The sequence below is a fragment of the Solanum verrucosum genome, unplaced genomic scaffold (genome assembly GCF_900185275.1).
Source record: "Solanum verrucosum unplaced genomic scaffold, falcon-dt-bn FXZP01000121.1, whole genome shotgun sequence".
NCBI classification, from domain to species: Eukaryota; Viridiplantae; Streptophyta; class Magnoliopsida; order Solanales; family Solanaceae; genus Solanum; species Solanum verrucosum.
In genome coordinates, this window is record NW_026020509.1 from 1,388,793 (window position 1) to 1,408,213 (window position 19,421).

At 31.9% G+C, this 19,421-nt stretch overlaps 3 protein-coding genes across 3 annotated transcripts in view; 1 reads left to right on the forward strand and 2 right to left on the reverse strand.

Annotated features, from left to right (window-relative positions):
• The window catches only part of LOC125809755 (CASP-like protein 4D1), a 96,098-nt gene that overhangs the window by 55,245 nt on the left and 21,432 nt on the right, over window positions 1-19,421 (forward strand). The gene's annotated exons all lie outside the window — the stretch shown is intronic.
• LOC125809760 (homeobox-leucine zipper protein HDG11-like) lies at window positions 522-4,123 on the reverse strand. Its single transcript, XM_049489359.1, is given in 11 exon segments — window positions 522-949; window positions 1,156-1,245; window positions 1,471-1,739; window positions 1,925-2,095; window positions 2,098-2,104; window positions 2,193-2,405; window positions 2,493-2,594; window positions 2,685-3,149; window positions 3,226-3,414; window positions 3,509-3,626; window positions 3,990-4,123. Coding segments are annotated over 11 exon segments (2,148 nt in total). The 3' UTR covers window positions 522-559.
• LOC125809752 (long chain base biosynthesis protein 2a-like) lies at window positions 15,383-19,169 on the reverse strand. Its single transcript, XM_049489349.1, has 12 exons — window positions 18,917-19,169; window positions 18,739-18,804; window positions 18,501-18,589; window positions 18,114-18,259; window positions 17,909-18,033; window positions 17,739-17,832; window positions 17,479-17,642; window positions 17,161-17,322; window positions 16,328-16,454; window positions 16,047-16,213; window positions 15,819-15,926; window positions 15,383-15,488 (listed from the first exon to the last, which is right to left on the reverse strand). The coding sequence occupies exons 1-12, from the start codon at window positions 19,040-19,042 to the stop codon at window positions 15,393-15,395; spliced, it is 1,470 nt and encodes a 489-aa protein (XP_049345306.1). The 5' UTR covers window positions 19,043-19,169; the 3' UTR covers window positions 15,383-15,392.

The following is a 19,421-nucleotide window of genomic DNA, read 5'->3' on the forward strand; positions in this document are numbered from 1 at the left end:
ATGCACATTTTTATAATTTACTAACCAAAAACATGTTGCATAAATATTGATACATATAGAGAAATGGATACATCATAGTTAGATTAATGAAAAAAAATAAAAATTCATGTGTAGAAGTCAATACCCGAACCATACAAATTTCTTGCGTGAATAGAATAAAATGATCAAGTCATGAATCACTTCCTAACAAAAGAAAAAAAACATGTATGGTTCGTTCTTGACTCCGTAACATAAAAAGGACGATTCAATCCAATCCAATGCACTAGGAATAATTAAGAAAAAAGGGGGAAACTAGCTATGAGTTGTTAAAACTTGTAATAAAACTTTTGACAGTGGGCATATGGATGTATTAAGGCATTGTGTCAGTTCCAGGACTATATATTGATGAAAGAAAAGAAGCATAGCATTCATAATTCTCAACTAACTTCAAATAAGGTCTTTTTTTTTTTCTCCTCATTGAATTCATGATCCAACTTCTCATCTGTACGGTGTATTTAAAGCAGGCAGCAGGCAGGAGCAGGAGCAGGAGCAGGAGCGGAATTAAATTCAAAATTTTGGATCAGGAAGTGGAGCAATTCAAGGCAGCTTTAATTTGGTGGATAGTGTTGCCTATTAGGTTATTAACTGTGTTTACTGATTCTGGGCTCATTTTGGCTGATGATGACAAACTGCTTACCAATATCTGGAACACTACTGTCACTAGTGACCCCCCTGCCGCTGCTCCTCTCATGGTACTACCATTATTCATCGATAATGCCTCGTTGGACCCTCGTCCGTCTTGTGAAATTGTGAAACCTGAGGGGAGCAAAGGGATGTAGGTGGTGTCTTCACCACTCATTGCAATGTTGATGGATTGTAAATCAACAGGACTGTAGACTACTAGTGAACCTGATGAGTCTATGCAACTCTCTTGAAGTATCAACATGTTATTCTGGCTAGTGTTATAGGCCTGCAACAATGTAACGTTGTCCTCGTTATCAAAATGTTAAATACACTACTCCGTCTGTTTCAATTTGTTTGTCTAGTTTTGATTTGACAAAGAGTTTAAGAAAGTAAAAAAAACTTTTAAAGACCATAAATTGAAACAAACTAAAATGGAATGCAGCACAAACAAATTGAAACGGGGGAGTATATGATTGGATTATGGAAATTTACCCTGAGCACAGAAATAGAATTCCCTGGGTGAGAGCCATTTGCAATGTGAGCTACCTCTTGTACTGGATTTTGGTTGGAAAGAACATCCCACTGTGTCAAAAGAAAAAAATTGAATTAGAACAAGGCAAAATACATACACTTTTTGGTTTCCCATCCGGTATCTAGTACCCCCAACTAAATCCAGATTCGCGTTGGAAAATCCCTAACAAAGGCGACTCCATACCCAAGGGGGAAGAAACAATCTATAATGTACTACAAAATGAACGAAAAATGGCCTTCATTGAAATTTTAGAAGCTTAGTAAATTTATGCACACCTGAGGTCGAGTCCTTTCGTCCCTAAGGAAATTGAAAACATGTTGTGGAGGAACTGGGAGCCAAATAGTGGAAGCTGCACTGATGACTACACCATTGGGCTGGCCAGGATCTGTGCACTTTTGAAGGGTGGCTCTAACTTCAAATTCATCCAATGTAGAAATGTTGTTCCACTGGTGTCCATTGGACGGATTTATGCTGGCACAGAAACTGCTCACCATTCTTCGAGCCACTTTCATCATGCTTTTCTTCCCTTCTGGTGACGGAATCACTGCCACCATTGCATCACACGTGAATTAGTTTCAACCAAATCAAGTATTTAAGCACTTATATTTGCAAGTATAGTTAGTCTCAAGCTCGAATATAAGAGTAGGGCAGTTGATTGATTGATTAAACAGGTATTGGATGCAATAGTATTAATTAGTGAAAAACATATGTCCCATTGAGTATATATACCTCCTCCAAGTTCACGAGAAGAGTTGCCGCTAACCATTAAACAAGCATATCTCTCACACAATCTCTGAAGAGAACCAAGCCATCTCTCTGCTCCAAATGCCATACCACTATATATAAGATCTCTATATAGCCTATGAATTGAACCTTTCTCTTCCACTTCAACATGTTCCACCAAGTTACCTATACCACAATAGAATTAACAAATTAGATATAGTAAGTACTACTACAAATGTGGTATTATAGAGCTTATTAGTGCCATTTCGACAACCTTGGAATAACCATTGGGCATGTCTTGTATCAAGCATCCAGATGGGAGCTTATGAACCTTGCAAGAAGAGGGAGGGTACATATTTTCTTGAGTAATATCATATGAAACATCAACAATTGCCCATGAGCCCGTCTCAATCTGCTGGCAAAACCGTAGGAAGTAGAATTGTCGTGTTAGGACTAATGGTGAAAGCACTTGCTGTTCTTCATACATCTGCAAGAAGCATGACTGATTTCAGCCTCTACAACAATATGAATATAACTTCAAGGAAAAAATGAAGTTAATACTACATTTCTTTACCAATTGTAATGTACTACTCCGACTGCCCATCATGCCACATGATATTACTTCAAGTGTTCTTGCCTTTGAAACAATTGTAGGAAAGAATTCCACCCATTTATTCTACAAAATTACGAGAACAGATCAAACTTTTCACTATCAGGTTACTTAAATGCTAAAATAAAGACAATGTGAGTGAGAAGATAAACTAACCACATCCATGAACATGTCGACTAAGGCCAAACCATTCATGATCACAACACCTGATTGCCTGGAAGCCTCAACACGAACATTTGGATTTTTCAACGAACTGTTAGCCTTTGGAAAAATTTGGTCATAGCTATCGATGTCAAGTACATCTCTGCCATCAGCTGTGGACTTTGTCCACAAAGGTTCGTTAGTTTGTAAAAGCCTAATCAGTTCCTCCATGGCATTGCCAGCAATATCAGCCATAAGGGACTTATCCATGTCTGATATGTTCAATGTAGGACATGGTAAATTTGGAAAAGTACTCGTCGAACTTCCAGGGAGAAGATCAAGATCAAGTGAAGGGCCAGTTAGTCCAAAATTAGGCATGGACATTAAGTTAAGTGAGGACAAATGAACAGGTTGCACTGGTGGAAGTTGCGAAATAGGCCTCCCCATATACTTTGCAGCAATGCTTGAAATTTTGTCAAGCTACATATGCCAAGAAGAGGAAATAAACATAAAGAAACAGAGAAATAAACGAATAGAAACAAGAATTGATATAAACCTCCTCTTTTAGTTGCAAATTCTCCATTCTCAATTTTTGTTCATCAAAATAAGTGTCTTCAGTAACTGGAGGACCTCCACAAGATGGACATATCACATTCTTGATTGCTTCCCTTATCGCGATGTTTTCACATCGAATTCTATCATTTTCTGATCGAAGTGCACTATTATCTGCTCTCTCATGTTGACTCTACAATCATAAACTTCATGTTTATTACTCCATCAAACTAACACATGAAAATAGTACTTCATTTTAAACAAAACAAATGAAAAAAAAAAAAAACCTTCAATTGAGTCCTCCTATTTTGGAACCAAAACTTTATTTGACGAGGAGCCAAACCCAAATCTCTACTCAACTGCAATCTAATTTTCTCGTCTGGATGTGGACATTCCTTGAACACACTACAATGTATAAACACCAAAAAATATTAGTACTATATTTTGACACTACTATCTAAAATTTTTATCTTTATGAATTCTGAATTTTAGAAAAACGCGAACAATTGGATTCACATATATCACTACATATTGAATTAAAAATTTCTTAACACAAATACTCTAGGTTAAAGCAAAAACTACTCGATTCAGCTAAACCCTTAGGAATTAGAAAATTGAAAAAATAAGACATATTACTAGCTACAACTAGTTAAAACATACGATTTTTTTACACATGACTAGGTAAAGTATATATAAGTTAAAAAAATCATTATATTATTATTCCTTTATAATTAATAATACTCAAAAGAAGTACTTTATATTTCTTACGATTCAAGGCTTTGAATTTGATGAGCTGTATGTCGATGGAAACGTTTCTTCTTCCGGTGAGCATCTGCGGCATCACCGCCACTTGACGAAGCTCCACCACCTCCACCACCACCACCTCCGGTGCCGTATTCCATTGATCTCTTTAATTAATTTCCTTCTATGTATATATATTTGGACAAGGAAAAAATAATTGAATGATAATTAATCACATGTACATATAGATGATTTTTGAGTAAATTAAATAGTTGTTGTAATTGTAATGTAATGATGATAATATTGGGAAGTTTATTATATTATAAGAAGAATGGATGATGTTATAAAGGAAAAAATGAATAGCATATACTAAGGCAAGAATTATGGTTGATGTTGTAAGAAAATTAACGTAACGGACGAAAAATCAGACATATATATAAAAATAATAAATATGAAATATACTGAGCATGAATTGAGAAAGAGGATTTGGTGGAGAAAATTAGAAAATGAGAAACGGATGGAGAGAAATAGAGAGAGAGAGGGGAGGGGGAGGGGAAGGTGGGAAGTAATTAATGAAGGGGGATTGGAAAATGTGGGAGAAAGAAATGCATAGCAATAGGCTATAGGAGGGAGGGAAGACAAAAAAACACATTTTTGGGAGAATCATGATAAAAATACCAATACAAGCGCTCTTCGTAAATGACGCTAAATACATGTAATTACTCAGTTCGTTAGTGATATTGTTTGTTCTTGGCCTAGACTCGTGTCATTAATGTATAAGACTTGTTTACTTATAACACACTTATGTGCTTTTGTCGATATGAATTTCTTATTTTAAGATGGGTGTCACGTTTTTTTAGAGTTACGTAATTACTAGTGACAATTACATTTTAGCACTTTTTGTAAATGCTGCTAAAATCTATAGCGATATTGGATCTAATGAGAATTAACTAAGGTTTAGTAGTTTTTGTTAATCTGCATATTTATTTATGCTAAAAATTATTTTTGTTGTAGTATTGTTTAGAGATCTATTTTTTTTAAAATTAGATTTAATAATGGTTAAATTGAATGATAATAATATATACGAATGAATTAATAGTTAGTTGATGGAATTTATATCTCAATTTAAAGATAGGTGATAAGAACTTTTTGTCTAATTATTTTAAAAATATACTTTTTATTTGTTATGTTATATATAATCAATAGTTATAATATATAATAAAAAATTATAAAATATTTAAATAAATTATAAGAAAACAAATTAAAATTTAAATCCAATTAAAAATTGAATGAATGGAATTATGCTCGATAATTAAATTTTGTTTTCGCTTCATAAAATATTTATATCGTAGGCTTGGGCTTTGCCACCTTTTATCCTCCGCCTTTCTTACGGTTCCATTAGAAAAAAAGATAATTCAAATGACAATAGTCACTTTAACTATAATGAATTCGATAGAATTTAGTAAGTTTCATTCAAATTCTGTATTTTATTAAAGAGAATTATTTAATATATATATAAAAACTTTGTAATTCTTAACTCTCAAAAATCAAAGAATTTTAATTTTTAAATTCACCCCGCTAAAAGAGTTCAAATGTCTCTCGAAGAAAATAGATAGAAAAAAATAAACAGAAGAAAACATCCCTTAGCCATTTTATTGGTTAATCTTTTTTTTTCTTAGTTGGTGTTTGGTATTCATATTATATTGGAGTCCGCCTATATTCGGATTCGCATCGGGAAATTCCACATAAAACACTCCTTAGTCATTTTATTGGTTATTTTTTTTCCTACCTGATATTCGGTACTTACATTACATTAGAGATTTAGAGCCCGACTAAATTCGGATTCACGCCGGATAGGTCCACATTGGGTAAGAAAACATCCCTTAGCCATTTTATTCGTTAACTTTTTCTTTGTACTCACATTAGAGTCTGACTAAATTTGAATTCAGAAAATCCCACATTGGGGTAAAACGCTTCCTAGGTGACTCGAATCTGAGGCCTCTTGATTAAGGATGAGAGAGTACTTACCGCTCTATAACAAATTCACAACCTTTATTAGTATTGGTTAGTCTTATTATAATTTGTCAGCACTCTACTTCCTCTTCCAAATATATATTAGTCGTGACTTCGTGTTAGTCAAATAAAATAGTTTAATATTTGACGTTTTTTTAAAAAGATACTCTTTATTGGTTTTTCAAATCCCACCCTTTATTTACTACTATAATTAGTACAAAGTGAGACGTTTAAGGGAAAAAAATAGTCTTAGTATATACTATATTATACTTAAAAATATTTAGTATCTTTCTTAAGTAGCACACAAAAACATTTAGAGAATATATAAGTTATAAGTAAGTGGACAATGAAGTAGCAAAAATGAAGTTAGAATTTTGACTTCACGAGTTTTATATTTTAGAAAAATTAATTTATTAATTTTTAAATTTATATATATATATATATATATATATATATATATATATTAGGTGGATTTTTTTATACAAAATTTAAATTTACATTACTAAATTTTACTGAATTTATAGACAAGCTTATAGCTCTGCTCATGTGAAATGAGTATTATTTTTAATTTTCGATCGATAACATTGTAGAAACAAAGGATTAAGGAACTACATTATGGTGTATTTGGTATGGAGTTCAATTTTTCATGTTTAATTGGTCAAAATATATTTTTTTAGGAAAATAAATTCTTTAGAAAATTAGGAAAATATCAAAAGTAGGAAAAATAAGTTTCATAATTAATGCTTACCACCCACAAACCACCACTTAGCACATCATAGTATTTTCTTAAATAATTTACATATAATTGTATTTAGAAGAATATCTTTTCTCAAAAATAAGTAACTACCCCCCCTCCAACCCACCCACCCCACCCACAAACCCAAAGTACCAGGCTGACTTGGTCAATAAGCAAAATTATGTGTGACTTCATTAAAATTCCAACTGCAAGCTTTACCAGATACCAATATTTTAGGGGTGGCGAACGGCCCAAATTTGAACATTTCTCCATTCCATCTTTTTATAAAGAGATAATGGACTCTTTAACTTGACTTCTACATATAACTATGTCGTCCAATTTTGAGTGTGCACAAGTAAACACAAATTGTATAAAATTAAACAAGTAGACACACGTGTCCTACATGACATAATATACGTAGGATGCAGAGGCGTATCCAGGATTTCGGCTAGATGGGTGCACGATTATGAAGAAATGTATCTTAAATATAAATTTGATCTTTTGACTTTTAGGTTCTAAATATGAACCATTAAATTTTAAAAACTATAGATCCAAAATATATAATACAATTAGTTTTAAATTTTAATATACACATTTGATTTAATTAGATAAAAAAATTATAGTGCTAAATTTTTTAGGAATTTTCAATGTAAGACACTTGGAAATTTTGAAAGATTAAAGGAATTTTGAAAGATTAAAGGCAAAAATACAAAAGAAAAATTAGTTGAAAAGTCAAAAGTGTCACCGATAACCACTTGAGTGGTGTTACTCAAAAAGACAAGATAAATATAAGATTTAAATTTCTATCCTCACTTAGAGAGGTGCACCTAATCATCATCGTATTATTATATGATACTTTGAACATGGGTTCACACATCTATATTTAAATATTTTTTTAAAAATATAACACTACTATATATAATCTAGAGAGGGGAGCATGGGTTCACGTGAACCCACGGCACCCCCTCTAGATACACCTCTGGTAGGATGCCACGTAAGACACAAAATTATCATGTAAGGTGCCATGTAGGACGAATGTGTCTATTTGTTCAATTTTTTACAAGTTTAAGTGTCTACTTGTGCATACCCAAAGTTAGAGGTCATAGTTGCCAGTTGACGCCAAGTTAAGAATCATGTTTATGTATTATGCCTTTTTTAAAAATAATCTAAGATAACTTGATACATTTTCTTAATTTTTCATTTTTAGTTTCAGAAAAATAGTACTATACTCCATATTTCCTTATTATATTTCCTTGTTCACCAAATGATATAGTTGGCTTAGTATAGTATATTTAACACAAAAGAAATGAACACGATATATAGAATATTAACCGTGTTTAATGAGTATTCTTTTATGACCTTTTTATATTTATTATACATTACATTTTATGACCCTGATAAAAAGTAATAATGTCATAAATTAAGTCCCAACCTTGAATAGACGGATGGACTAAGAATTTACTTTCACACTTTACATAAATCAAAGGGCAGATCAGATTATTTTGAGGTTAAAAAGTAATAAAAATCAGCACTACAAGGTCCGTAAACAACACCAAATTAAACAATGTGATTAATCCTATTTTTTCTTTGGGGGTGCATGCATGCATGTGAATTTTTTATATTTTGCACTCAATGTCATATATTAGCCAGTAAGACACATGATCTTATGCACATATATATATATAACTTTTGTCACTTACGGTCCTATGTATTCTAGTTGGAAATTAAAAATGAAATTAATTTTTTACTAACATTAAATTATTTGATTTGGTATAAATTTCGAGTATATATATAATATTTTGTTACGTCCCCGCCCCCCGTTGTCTGGCTGGACCCCGAGAGAGTTAATGTTAGCATATTGACGTGATTTTTCCGGCGAGATTAGAGATTAAATGGCAAAATATATGTCACTTTCATATAATGTTCCAACTATTTATATTGACATTTCAAGAATGAAAAGGTCCCAATTCTTAGAAAGTCAAAAAGCATGGTATCTTTGAGTGAGACTTTTTCTTCTAGTGTTTTCACTTAATTTATTTTAAAATGGTCAAACTACAAAGAATAAAAAAGAAATTAATTGGGGTTTGAAGAATTCAAATATTAATTAACTCACTCATATATAATTAAGAAGAAGATTTAAAGAGAGAATTGTAACTTAAATATCTTGTAGATCTTTTGTAATAATAGCCGATAAATCATTTTCTTATGCAAATGATTTGTTTGTATTAAAGAAAGGTTGATCATAATTCATAAGTGATATGTATTTTAATAACTTTAATTTTGAAGAAATATAAATGGCCTTAAAAGCTCCAATTAAAATGATTTCATGCATGGTTTTTATTGGTTTAATAATTGGAACAGAATTTTATAGGGAGAAATCAATACTATCATCGTCAAAATATTTATTTTGAAATGTTTTAAGTTTTCATGATTTGAACTTTAAAATTAAGAGGTCTTTCAATATAACTTAATTTATGTTTTAAATAAAAGTAGGAGTAACATTTATCTCTAAATATTGAGAAATGATATAAACTTAGCTAGTAATAATAGTTGTGTACAAAATTGTTGATATATATAAATGTTAAACAAAAACTTTTATCATATGTTACATAAAATCTGACTGTAATAATAGTTGTGTACAAATTAAGATAAAAATTTTATCTCAAGTTTCTTTTTACAAAGAAAAGAAAATAATAGTACTAGGCTACTAGCTAGTAGTAAATTCTGGTCTGAAAAGTGAAAAAACATTTTTATTTACCTTAATGTTCTTCAAAAAAATGAGTAATTTCCCTGAATAGTCACCCAAGTTTGGGAAATTACCTTGAAATATCACTTATGTTTGTTTTAGGACCACAATATCATCCAACTTTACCTCTTTTCCTCAAAATATACTTACACAAAAAAAATTATCTCTCTCCTAATAGGATGCCATGTCACATTATTCCTTTTTCATTATTAACATTTTTTAAAAAAAAATTTAGACAACCCATATTACCTAGTAAAAAAAATTACATAGCCCAAAAATTTCTACCTTAGTTCTAGGGGATTAGGCGGCAAATCCAAATATGAGCTCCTCCGATTCTTCAAGAAAATATGTGGTTTCCTTCGATTTTTCAAGCGAGATAATGTTTTTATATGGACACTAATGGGCAATGGCACCTTTTTGTTGAGTCCGGAGCCAAAAGTGTAACTTTTTTTCTTTAAAAAACAAAAAGGGCACATCAAAAAAAAAAATTTAACCAAAAGGGAAAAATCGCTCCTGACGGAGCGATTTTGTTCTGACAAAAATTGACGCCACTCCGCTAAAATAAATAAAAATCTCTGCCGATTTTCTCAAAAAAAATATTTTTTCTTTAAAATCGCTGCTATAACAGCATTTTTATATTTAAAATATTAAAAGAAAAATCGCTGCTATTGCAGCGATTTTGTTTAAGAAATTAAAAAAAAAAGTGCTGAATTGTTTAAGAAATTATTATTTTTTAAAAAAAACAATCCTACCCTTGCAGAGAATTTAATAAAAATTAAAAAAATAAATAAAACTGAAGCCAACGATTTTCATAAAAAGCTTCTTTTTTTTTAAATCTTTACCCTTTTAGAAATTTAAATGAAAATTAAAAAAAAAAAAAACTGAAAATCGCTGCTTCGGCATCGATTTTTTCTTTAAAAAACTTATTATTTTTTTTAAATGGCTGCCGCCGGAAATTTATGTAATTTAAAACTTGTTCTTTATGTTTTTTTTTTAATTCCTTAACAAAAAATCACTACTATAGCAGCGATTTCACTTTTTTATTTTATTTATTTTATTTTTATAAAAACGCTGCTATAGCAGCGATTTTAAAGAAATAATAATTTATTTATTTATTGAGAAAATCGCTGCCAAATACAGCGATTTTTATTTCTTTTAACGGACGGCGTCAATTTTTGTCAAAAGAAAATCGATCCGTCAGGAGGGATTTTGCCCTTTTGGTTAATTTTTTTTTTTTGATGTGCCCTTTTTGTTTTTTGAAGGAAAAAAATGACCCTTTTAGCTTCGGACTCCCTTTTTGTTGATATTTTAATTCATTAGAGTAATAAGGTGACCATATTGTCAAACTACAAAGGATATAATGTTTTTAAAGAATTTAAAAAAATGTTAATAATAAAAAAGGAATTAAAAAAATGTTAATAATAAAAAAGGAATAATGTGACATGGCATCCTATTAGGAGAGAGATAATATTTTTTTTGTATCAAGTATATTTTGAGAAAAAGAGGTAAAGTTGGGTGATATTGTGATCCTAAAACAAACATAAGTGATATTCCTAGGTAATTTTCCAAACATGGGTGACTATCCAGGGAAATTACTCTCAAAAAAATGTACCTTAAAAGACAATTGATGTTATTTTGGATAACATCTCATCATTAGTATATATGACTACATCATGTGACAAGTTTTTTGGATTTTTTCGCTCGATATTTAATATTTATATTGAGGCTTAATAAATTTGAATTTGCTTATCTTAAACCTTTTTGAAGGGGGACACTTCCAACGTAACTAAACTTTTTTCATTCTCAAGTGCTTTAACTCGAGACTTGATCTAGTTAAGAATTAATGGAACCCAACCTATGTGGTAGAATCCATTTTATTCACGCCAATCTTAATTCCTTAACTTAATATTACCACTCCAACTAAAATGCTTAGACAAGATCACAAATCTTTAATAAAAATTATCCAATTTTCTAATAGCCTGATATTATTACTCACTAACTTAAAATACACTTTTTTTCAGGAAAATATTTTCAAGAAAATGAATTATTAGTTATTGTATTATATTATTGGTTTAAATATGATATTTATTTTGATCGTTACTACATTAAAATTTAACGACCAAAAGTTTCATTTCATGAAACAATTGATTTGATGTGATCGCATTATTAACTTTTTTTTATTTCTTCTTATTATTTATCTTTATTTATTAAATTTAATGTTCATATTTCATCTACTACTTTACCTTTTTACAGTAGTTTTATCTCTTACTCTACTTTCATGTAGATTTATCCTTTAAATGATTGATATATAATATTATGTAATATTATGCAACGATAAAAAATGATATTCATATTTATCAAAATACATGAATACATTATAAAATAATTACTATACAACAACCAAGTTTAATGGTCTACAAAGTGATTGTTCAAACTTCAGCGTAGCCTTTAAGATGAAAACAAAGGAGTATTAATTTCTCGCCAAACATTAAAGAAAACACAAGAGATTTCTATGTTTCATATTAGTGCCTAGTGGTGTTTCTAGCTTAGTCACGTCTCAAATTATTTATCGTAATTTTAAAAATTAATTATTTTAAATTATTTTTTATTTTAGAAGTTTAAGATAAAATTAATTAATAGAGTATTATTTTTCATTTTATCCTTAGTACTAACGGAGAAATATGACAAATAATTTGAGGTGTAGAGATAAATCCACTCATTTAAATAGAGTTAATGAATTCATAAGAAAATAAATAAAACCTTCTTGATTATGTGAAACACAAATAAAAACTAATTATTCAAAATTTGAAGTTTATGACTCCCGAGTCCCGATGATAATTTCAATATTTTTCAAAATAGACTTTATTATATGTGCCGAATAGAAATTGAACTCTCACCAAGAAGGACATCAATGCAAGTTTCATTTCTATTGCCAATAACTAAGGAAATATTTTTATTACTGAATTCTCGAGAAACTGCTCCCACCACTTTAGATTCAAACTTATAATGATGAAATGAAGGGAGTAATAAATACATATGTTGGCAAAGAAGTTCACCAAACACTAGACTCCAGCTCTATTGCCTCCTAAAACCTAACATTTAAATATAGGAGCTGCAACAACTTAATTCCTCTCTAACATCATATAGATCGACAATATATAAGTAAGAGTATTTATTATTACTACGGCTTCCCATTTATATCTCTTTATTTGTCTACTTCAATTTGCCTCTTCAAGTCTCCATCTATACCTAAAAACAGAAAAAAGAGAAAATGCCTAATAGGAGTAATATTTTTGTTACATTGATATTGAGTGAAATTAATATTACTAAGGCTTAAGATTGGATTAATTTATTAATTCAATTCATTTTGATCTGTCTAGTTATTCAATCATCTAAAAGTTGGATTGTTTGGATTAAATATGTAAGTAGCTTCAATTGACTATGAGAAACTTTGTGAAAACATTAAAAAGAAAGGTTCTTTTTTCTCGTGAAAAACTATCTAATTACACAAATATTTCTACTATATTTACTAATACTTCCTATATTTTAAAATAATTACATTTTATCTCATTAATTAATAATTTCATACCGAATTTCAAGTCAGATATGCCAAATACATATTTTTTTGCTGCCAGATATACTGAAATAGGGAGAAGTGAGTGAGAACAGAAGGGAGACGAACGACATTTGTCTATGTATCCCAGATACATGCGAATCACTCCAGATACATGTATCTCGTGTGATTCACATTATCTGATCCTAGATACACAGGAGAGTGGCAAGCGAGATGGAAGGGGGGCAAGCGAGAGTTGTCTATATATGTATCTAGATACATATGAATTCACTTGGATACGATGTATCTAGAACAAATTACACTTAATTTTGACTTCATATATCTTGAGAGATACATGTATTTGGAGGCACCAAAATCTGATAAAATTCGTAATATTGGAAACTAGCGTGTATTCAAGCAAGTAAGTAAATTATAAGAAAACAAATAAAGAAATTAACAATTGGTAAGAGTTAGCACATCGAGTTATTACATAGATCTTATTTATCTCAGCCCACATTGATCCGTCCAAATTCAACCGAAACATTAATATATTAGGTGTCTTAAATATTTCCACACGTTATTAGTTTTCGTTTCGAATTTGAACTTCAATAGCTTAATTATTATTTTTGATATATTAAAGAAACAACTATGTCAATGTGTAACATTTCTGTCCAACCAACGACGAGGTAGTTTGTATTGCTTTTATTAAGGTGTATGAAATAACTCCATAACAATGTTTAATCGAATTTCCACCATACTCATTTAATCATCCACTCTGAGAAGAAGCGTTGCTAGCTGGTGCTTTTCTATCTTTAAATTTTCACCAAATCAAATTAATACTATGATTCATAAACACAACATTTACTATGACAAGTTTGCTCGATAACCGTGGTGTTCGAGCCAGCTTACATACATCTCAACTAATAGTACACACAAAGTGATGCATTATTGTGTAAAATAAACAATTCAAACCAATGGCGGATCTAGAATATTAATTGTGAATTCACCGAGAATCCACTAATTTTTGTTCATACCTTATATATGTATAAAGATATTTAGCAATATTTGATTGCGGGTCCAATTATTATTGTATCGAATCTATAAACTTCAAATCTTAAATCTATCTCGACCAATGTAACAAAAGAGTAATTTTGCGTATAGTTTCTGCCCGTCCTTTCTCCTAGTTCTTGAAGTTGTTCACACTTTGAACGAGAAGCAAAGCGCAACAAAATATTTTCTTTGTGCGTGGTAAAAAAAAAAGGTTTTTGGGGAGAGATACTATTTCACCAATCAAATCATACGTATCTAACATATTCATACCTAACAATTTTCCACAAAATGGAAATGAAACATATAACTTGTACAAATCTTTTCATTTTCCAAGTCGATCCGATCCCTGGAACACCTCTAACACAGATGGGCAAATAGTTAATTTTGAAAGAACTTATTATCAACCACTTTCAGATATGAATCTATCTGATTCAGAAGGGAAGACTTGCATTAGTATCTCAATATCAATTCAAAAATTGGTTTGATTCACACTCCATGTCCCGAGAAAGATTTATCATCCGAAAAGAGGAAACAATGGAGTCTTTGTCTAAAGTAATGCGTTGAGAAAGGGCAGATATATACAACCTTTCAGTCTCAGCATGAAATGCCTAAGAAATCCTTTGATAAATCATTGCATAGCAGCAAATTTTACTTTCCAGGGGATGATTTTGCCATAACCTTCTTTTAGGCCACTCCTTAAAATATTTACCCCTTTAACTGCCACAAAATTAGCAACTGGTCCATCTATGAAATTCTGACATTTAAGAAAATTCCAAATTATTAACAGCAAAGAACCAAGACCTACTAAAACTGTGTACACAAGCATTGCAAACCTTCATATTAGCTGGAAGTCCATTCTTTAACAGTTTGGCTAACAAGTTTCCAGAAACTAATGCTAGTAAATAACAGAAAAGACAAATAATAGGCAATAGCAAGCTGAATTATATGAGTCAAAGATCATTCGGATCAACGTTCATGTTTTTGCTCCTTGTTCTTCTTGTTACAGTGTTGTTATTGTCTTTTCACTACTGTGTAGTTTCCTTCCTCTCTGCCTTACATGAAATTTTCTTCAGCAATTTGTGAGTCAATATTGAAGATTTGCTTTTTCCATGTCATTTCTCTATTTTTGTTTTGAGAGAGCAAAATATCCACGATTTGGCACTTTGCAGCATCTCATTCGTGAAGCATTAGAGAAAGATAAGACTATCCCATGTAGTACGTGACTATACTTCTATACAAAAGTTAAAAAGTGTCAAAACTTCTCATCCTAAAGATGTATCATTTTTGATTGAATCAATTCTGAACCTCCTTAGGCAAAAACAGAAACTTAACTCATTCTAGCTTGACTCTGTTTGCTTCTAGCTGCTCTTTGTTGGGCTCGGCAGGAAAGTATTTAATGCCCACTAGATCACCAACTTCACTGATAACCTGACAAAAGCAATAGTTGCTAAATTACTAGCTATTCACTTGCACTAGTAATGGCCACACTGCCTTTCTTTTCAGGTAGGTGTTGATTTACATAAGCTGAAATACTAATTGAAACACAAAAGATCATCTTCATTCAAGATTTTAATATGCCACTAAATACACACTAATCTGTTTAAATCTTCTTTTTTGTTTTGTATTGGCATGACAATAGGTTAATCCCTCAATAAGCAGCATCTCTGGTGCCGGATTGTTGCTTGTATAATGACAGTAGGACATAACTAAACATGATCATCATCTGAAATGATAAATCAAATGCAAGTACAAGCTAACCTCGAGCGCTTTAATAAGATCATCCCTTGAGTGAGCAGCAGATATGCAAATTCGTGCTCTGGCCAAAAGTAAAGGAGTAGCTGGAAAAGCAACTGTCACTACTGCCACCTATAGTAGTAGAATATGAAATAAATATTATTACAAGAGGAAAAATTGGGAATAAGCATTTATTAGAGAATGATCTAATTCTAGTTTGGATGAAGCTGAAACAATAGTAGAAAACAGTACTTTTCGTTTGAGACACTCCCGTGAAAAAGCAGGTATTTTTGCTGGATTGTAGAGCATAATGGGCATAACAGGAGAATCATTGTCCCCCAGAACCTCAAAGCCCATCTTCTGTAATTCAGAGCGGAAAAAGTTGCTATTTTCACGTATCTGTGCTAGCTTCTGAGCCCCTATAAGAACCAAAGTTGCTCTAATGATCGGTAGACTATCACTATACCAGTGTTGAGTTGCATTAAGAATATAATGAAAAGTAGAGTTTCATTTAACAGGACGAAATTTCTGACCTCTACTAGAACCATCTACACCGAGTATAACCTTGATAGAAGAAATTATTTGTTGGGCAGCTGGAGGTGATATTGATGTGGCATAGAGATGAGCTGGGCAATTGTACTTCAGATATTCGATAAGTTCCTATATTGTTGTATCAAATGTCAAAGCCACCTCTTATAGATGACATCATAAATTTACCACAAGAAAAAGCTCTGTGAACACACATCCTACTGAAGTGGAAAAGTAAAAGTAAAAGAATCAATCATTCAGGTGGTTCACTGGCAGAAACCATGAAACAAATCATCTAGATAAAGTCTATCAAATCAGTTGTACTGGAAGATCAGACAGGAAATGCCCGCAGGCCTGCAGTACATATAATTTCCTGCAAGATTGGTTTTATTATCAGCTGGAAATAGGGATTTCATTCACGTGCCAATACTCTGGTTTACTGGGTTGCTATGTTCTTTGGACAATGTTTGACCAGATTATGTAATAATGTGATTTTCATGCAAAGATTGAGCACATTAGCTTAAGAAAAGAAAATGTAAAAAGGAGTATCTAGAAAACGGCAATGCATAATGTGATGACAGTTACAATGTTAACCAATCAGGCAACCAATTGACAATCTTGTTGTCACAATGGTCGGAGCAGCATTCATTTCAAACCCAATGACATGTTGGAATGAGGCAGCATTAAGCAGATACACTCAGGTAATATCCTTGAGAAATATGAGGTTTGATGCAAATTACAAGTTATCCAGGAACGGTTCTTCAACTAACTAATGGTTGGAAAGCTTAACTCAACCAATGAAAAGCTAGTCAGTAGCATTTTTTTGTGAAAATCATACCTTTGATCCTGCAATATAACCCCCACATGATCCAAATGACTTTGTAAAAGTTCCCATCATAATCTCCACATCTGCAGTGTCAACTCCTAAGAGCTCACAGACTCCCCTTCCACTTCTTCCAACTGCTCCAATGCTATGAGCCTCATCCAGATACACATATGCCTACAAAAATTAGATAGTACCTGAACCTCAGAAAGCAGATACATTTAAATTAGATGCCCTCATTATAAAAGAAAGAGCATGGCAAAAAGTTAAAATATTATTGACATGTCAATTAAAAGAAGAAGTTCCAGGAAGAGACATCAAACACTATATTACCTTGTACTTCTTGCATATCTCAACAATTTCTGGGAGTTGGCAAAGCTCCCCTTCCATACTGTATATGCCCTCGACCACAACAATTATCTTCTTCCATGGTCTGTGTGTTCTGGGTTGTCCCTCAGCAATATGTTCTCTCAAGACTTTCTCCAAGTGAGACGGTGCTAAAGAAATTATGGAAATTTAAAGCACGGACATGACATTGGACACCTCATTGAACATTATTGTTCAAACGAAAAAGAAATCTCATGAATACTTACTGTTATGTTGAAAAATACGAATGGTGGATCCAGAACCTCGAGCACCATTTACAATAGAGTTGTGGTTCAGAGAATCACTGATGATCAAACCTCCCTGCAAATGACTGTAATCAAAAAGCAAATAAAATAACAAGTATAAAACAAGAACGTAACTTTTTATAACTCTATACCTTTCCAATCAAGACCGGAAGAATAGCTGAATTTGTTACATAACCCATACCAAAAACAATAGCAGCTGGTTTTCCAACAAAATTAGCCACACACACTTCCAATTCACTATGTAGCGTTGTGGTGCCTGACAAGACAATTTTCATAAACAATGTTTACTTATGCAGGAAAGACTCACAGTACAAAATTGAATGGGATCATGCCTACCTCCATCAACACGGGTACTGCATGTGCTTGCGGAAAATCTTTTCAAAGACTCAATAACACGTGGGGTACAATATTCATCAGAAGCAGCAAAACCAAGGTAATTATATGATCCCAAGTTCAGGCACCTTGAAACTTTTGTGGTCCCACTGCATAAAAAGAATTTTGAGCATTAAAAACAATGTTTCAAAACACTTACTACTAACCATATATCTTACATTGTTCAACAGAGAAATATTCATGCATCACCAGTGAAGCTGTAGTAACTTCATATACACATAGTTCTCTTATAATATTAAACAGAACAATCAAAGAACCACAAATGGAGGAAGCATTTTTCAGAAAGTTAAAGAAAAAGATCAAAACGAAGCAAATGACGTATATACTAACTTTAGTGTCTTGTTATTATCATTGGATACACGCTCTACCACGTCAAACCAAGCATCAGGAGGACTGCATATTGGCCTTCCAAAACAATCCTATTGTAAAACGAAGCAAAATATATGAAACAAATTATAGATTTTCATTTAGCATTAGACAGCTATCGAATTAACACAATTATACTATTTCAAGCATAAACCATCACAATTCTGCAACAAAGTGTTGTAAAATGCTGTATGATAATTACCTGAATGCGAAGATACAACCGACGGATATAGAAATCTTCGAGTCCTAAGCAGATAGGCGCATATCCCTGCCATTAATTTTAAACACGAAATAACCATTGTTGAAATGCCATGAATCAAACGCAGAGACGCGCATTTAAGAGCAGGACGGACATTATAGAAATAGAAATACAAACATACCTGAAGATTACTGGCGTTCCACCAATCGAATATTTTTCTGAAGAAATCACGAAATTGGCCAAAGGCAAAGAGCAAGCCATAGCTGAAATAGGTGGACAAGGCAGTCAAGTATGGAATGGTGATCATTGAACTGTCGGAGATCGGACCGCCGGCGAAGGCGAACACTTGAAGGAGAATTCCGATCTCCGATTCCGATGAGACAGAGCGAGCTTGATCAAATCCAATCCCTCCCTTCGCGTATGATTTTTTTTTATTATCTATTGTTCTAACTTCTATTTCAGACTCTATTCAAGGGACCGCTATCAAAATAAAATGAGTAGGCATTTATTCATGCAGCTTAAATTTGAAATTAATACTAGTAATTGTTTCTGATATGGAACAAACAGTATTAAAAAAAATAAAAACATGTTTAAATTTTATTTTTGAAACGACATATACTGACCTGAATGTGAGTGGATCATATTGAATAATTGTTAGTTATTATTGTTGTTGATTTATTAGATCA

Coding starts and splice junctions, on each gene's coding strand:
- LOC125809752 (XM_049489349.1), bottom strand. CDS start 19,042: ATGATCACCATTCCATACTTGACTGCCTTGTCCACCTATTTCAGCTAT. Junction 18,034..18,113: donor CAGTACCCGTGTTGATGGAG/GTAGGCATGATC, acceptor TTGTCTTGTCAG/GCACCACAACGCTACATAGT. Junction 17,323..17,478: donor AGATATGCAAGAAGTACAAG/GTAATATAGTGT, acceptor TAATTTTTGTAG/GCATATGTGTATCTGGATGA.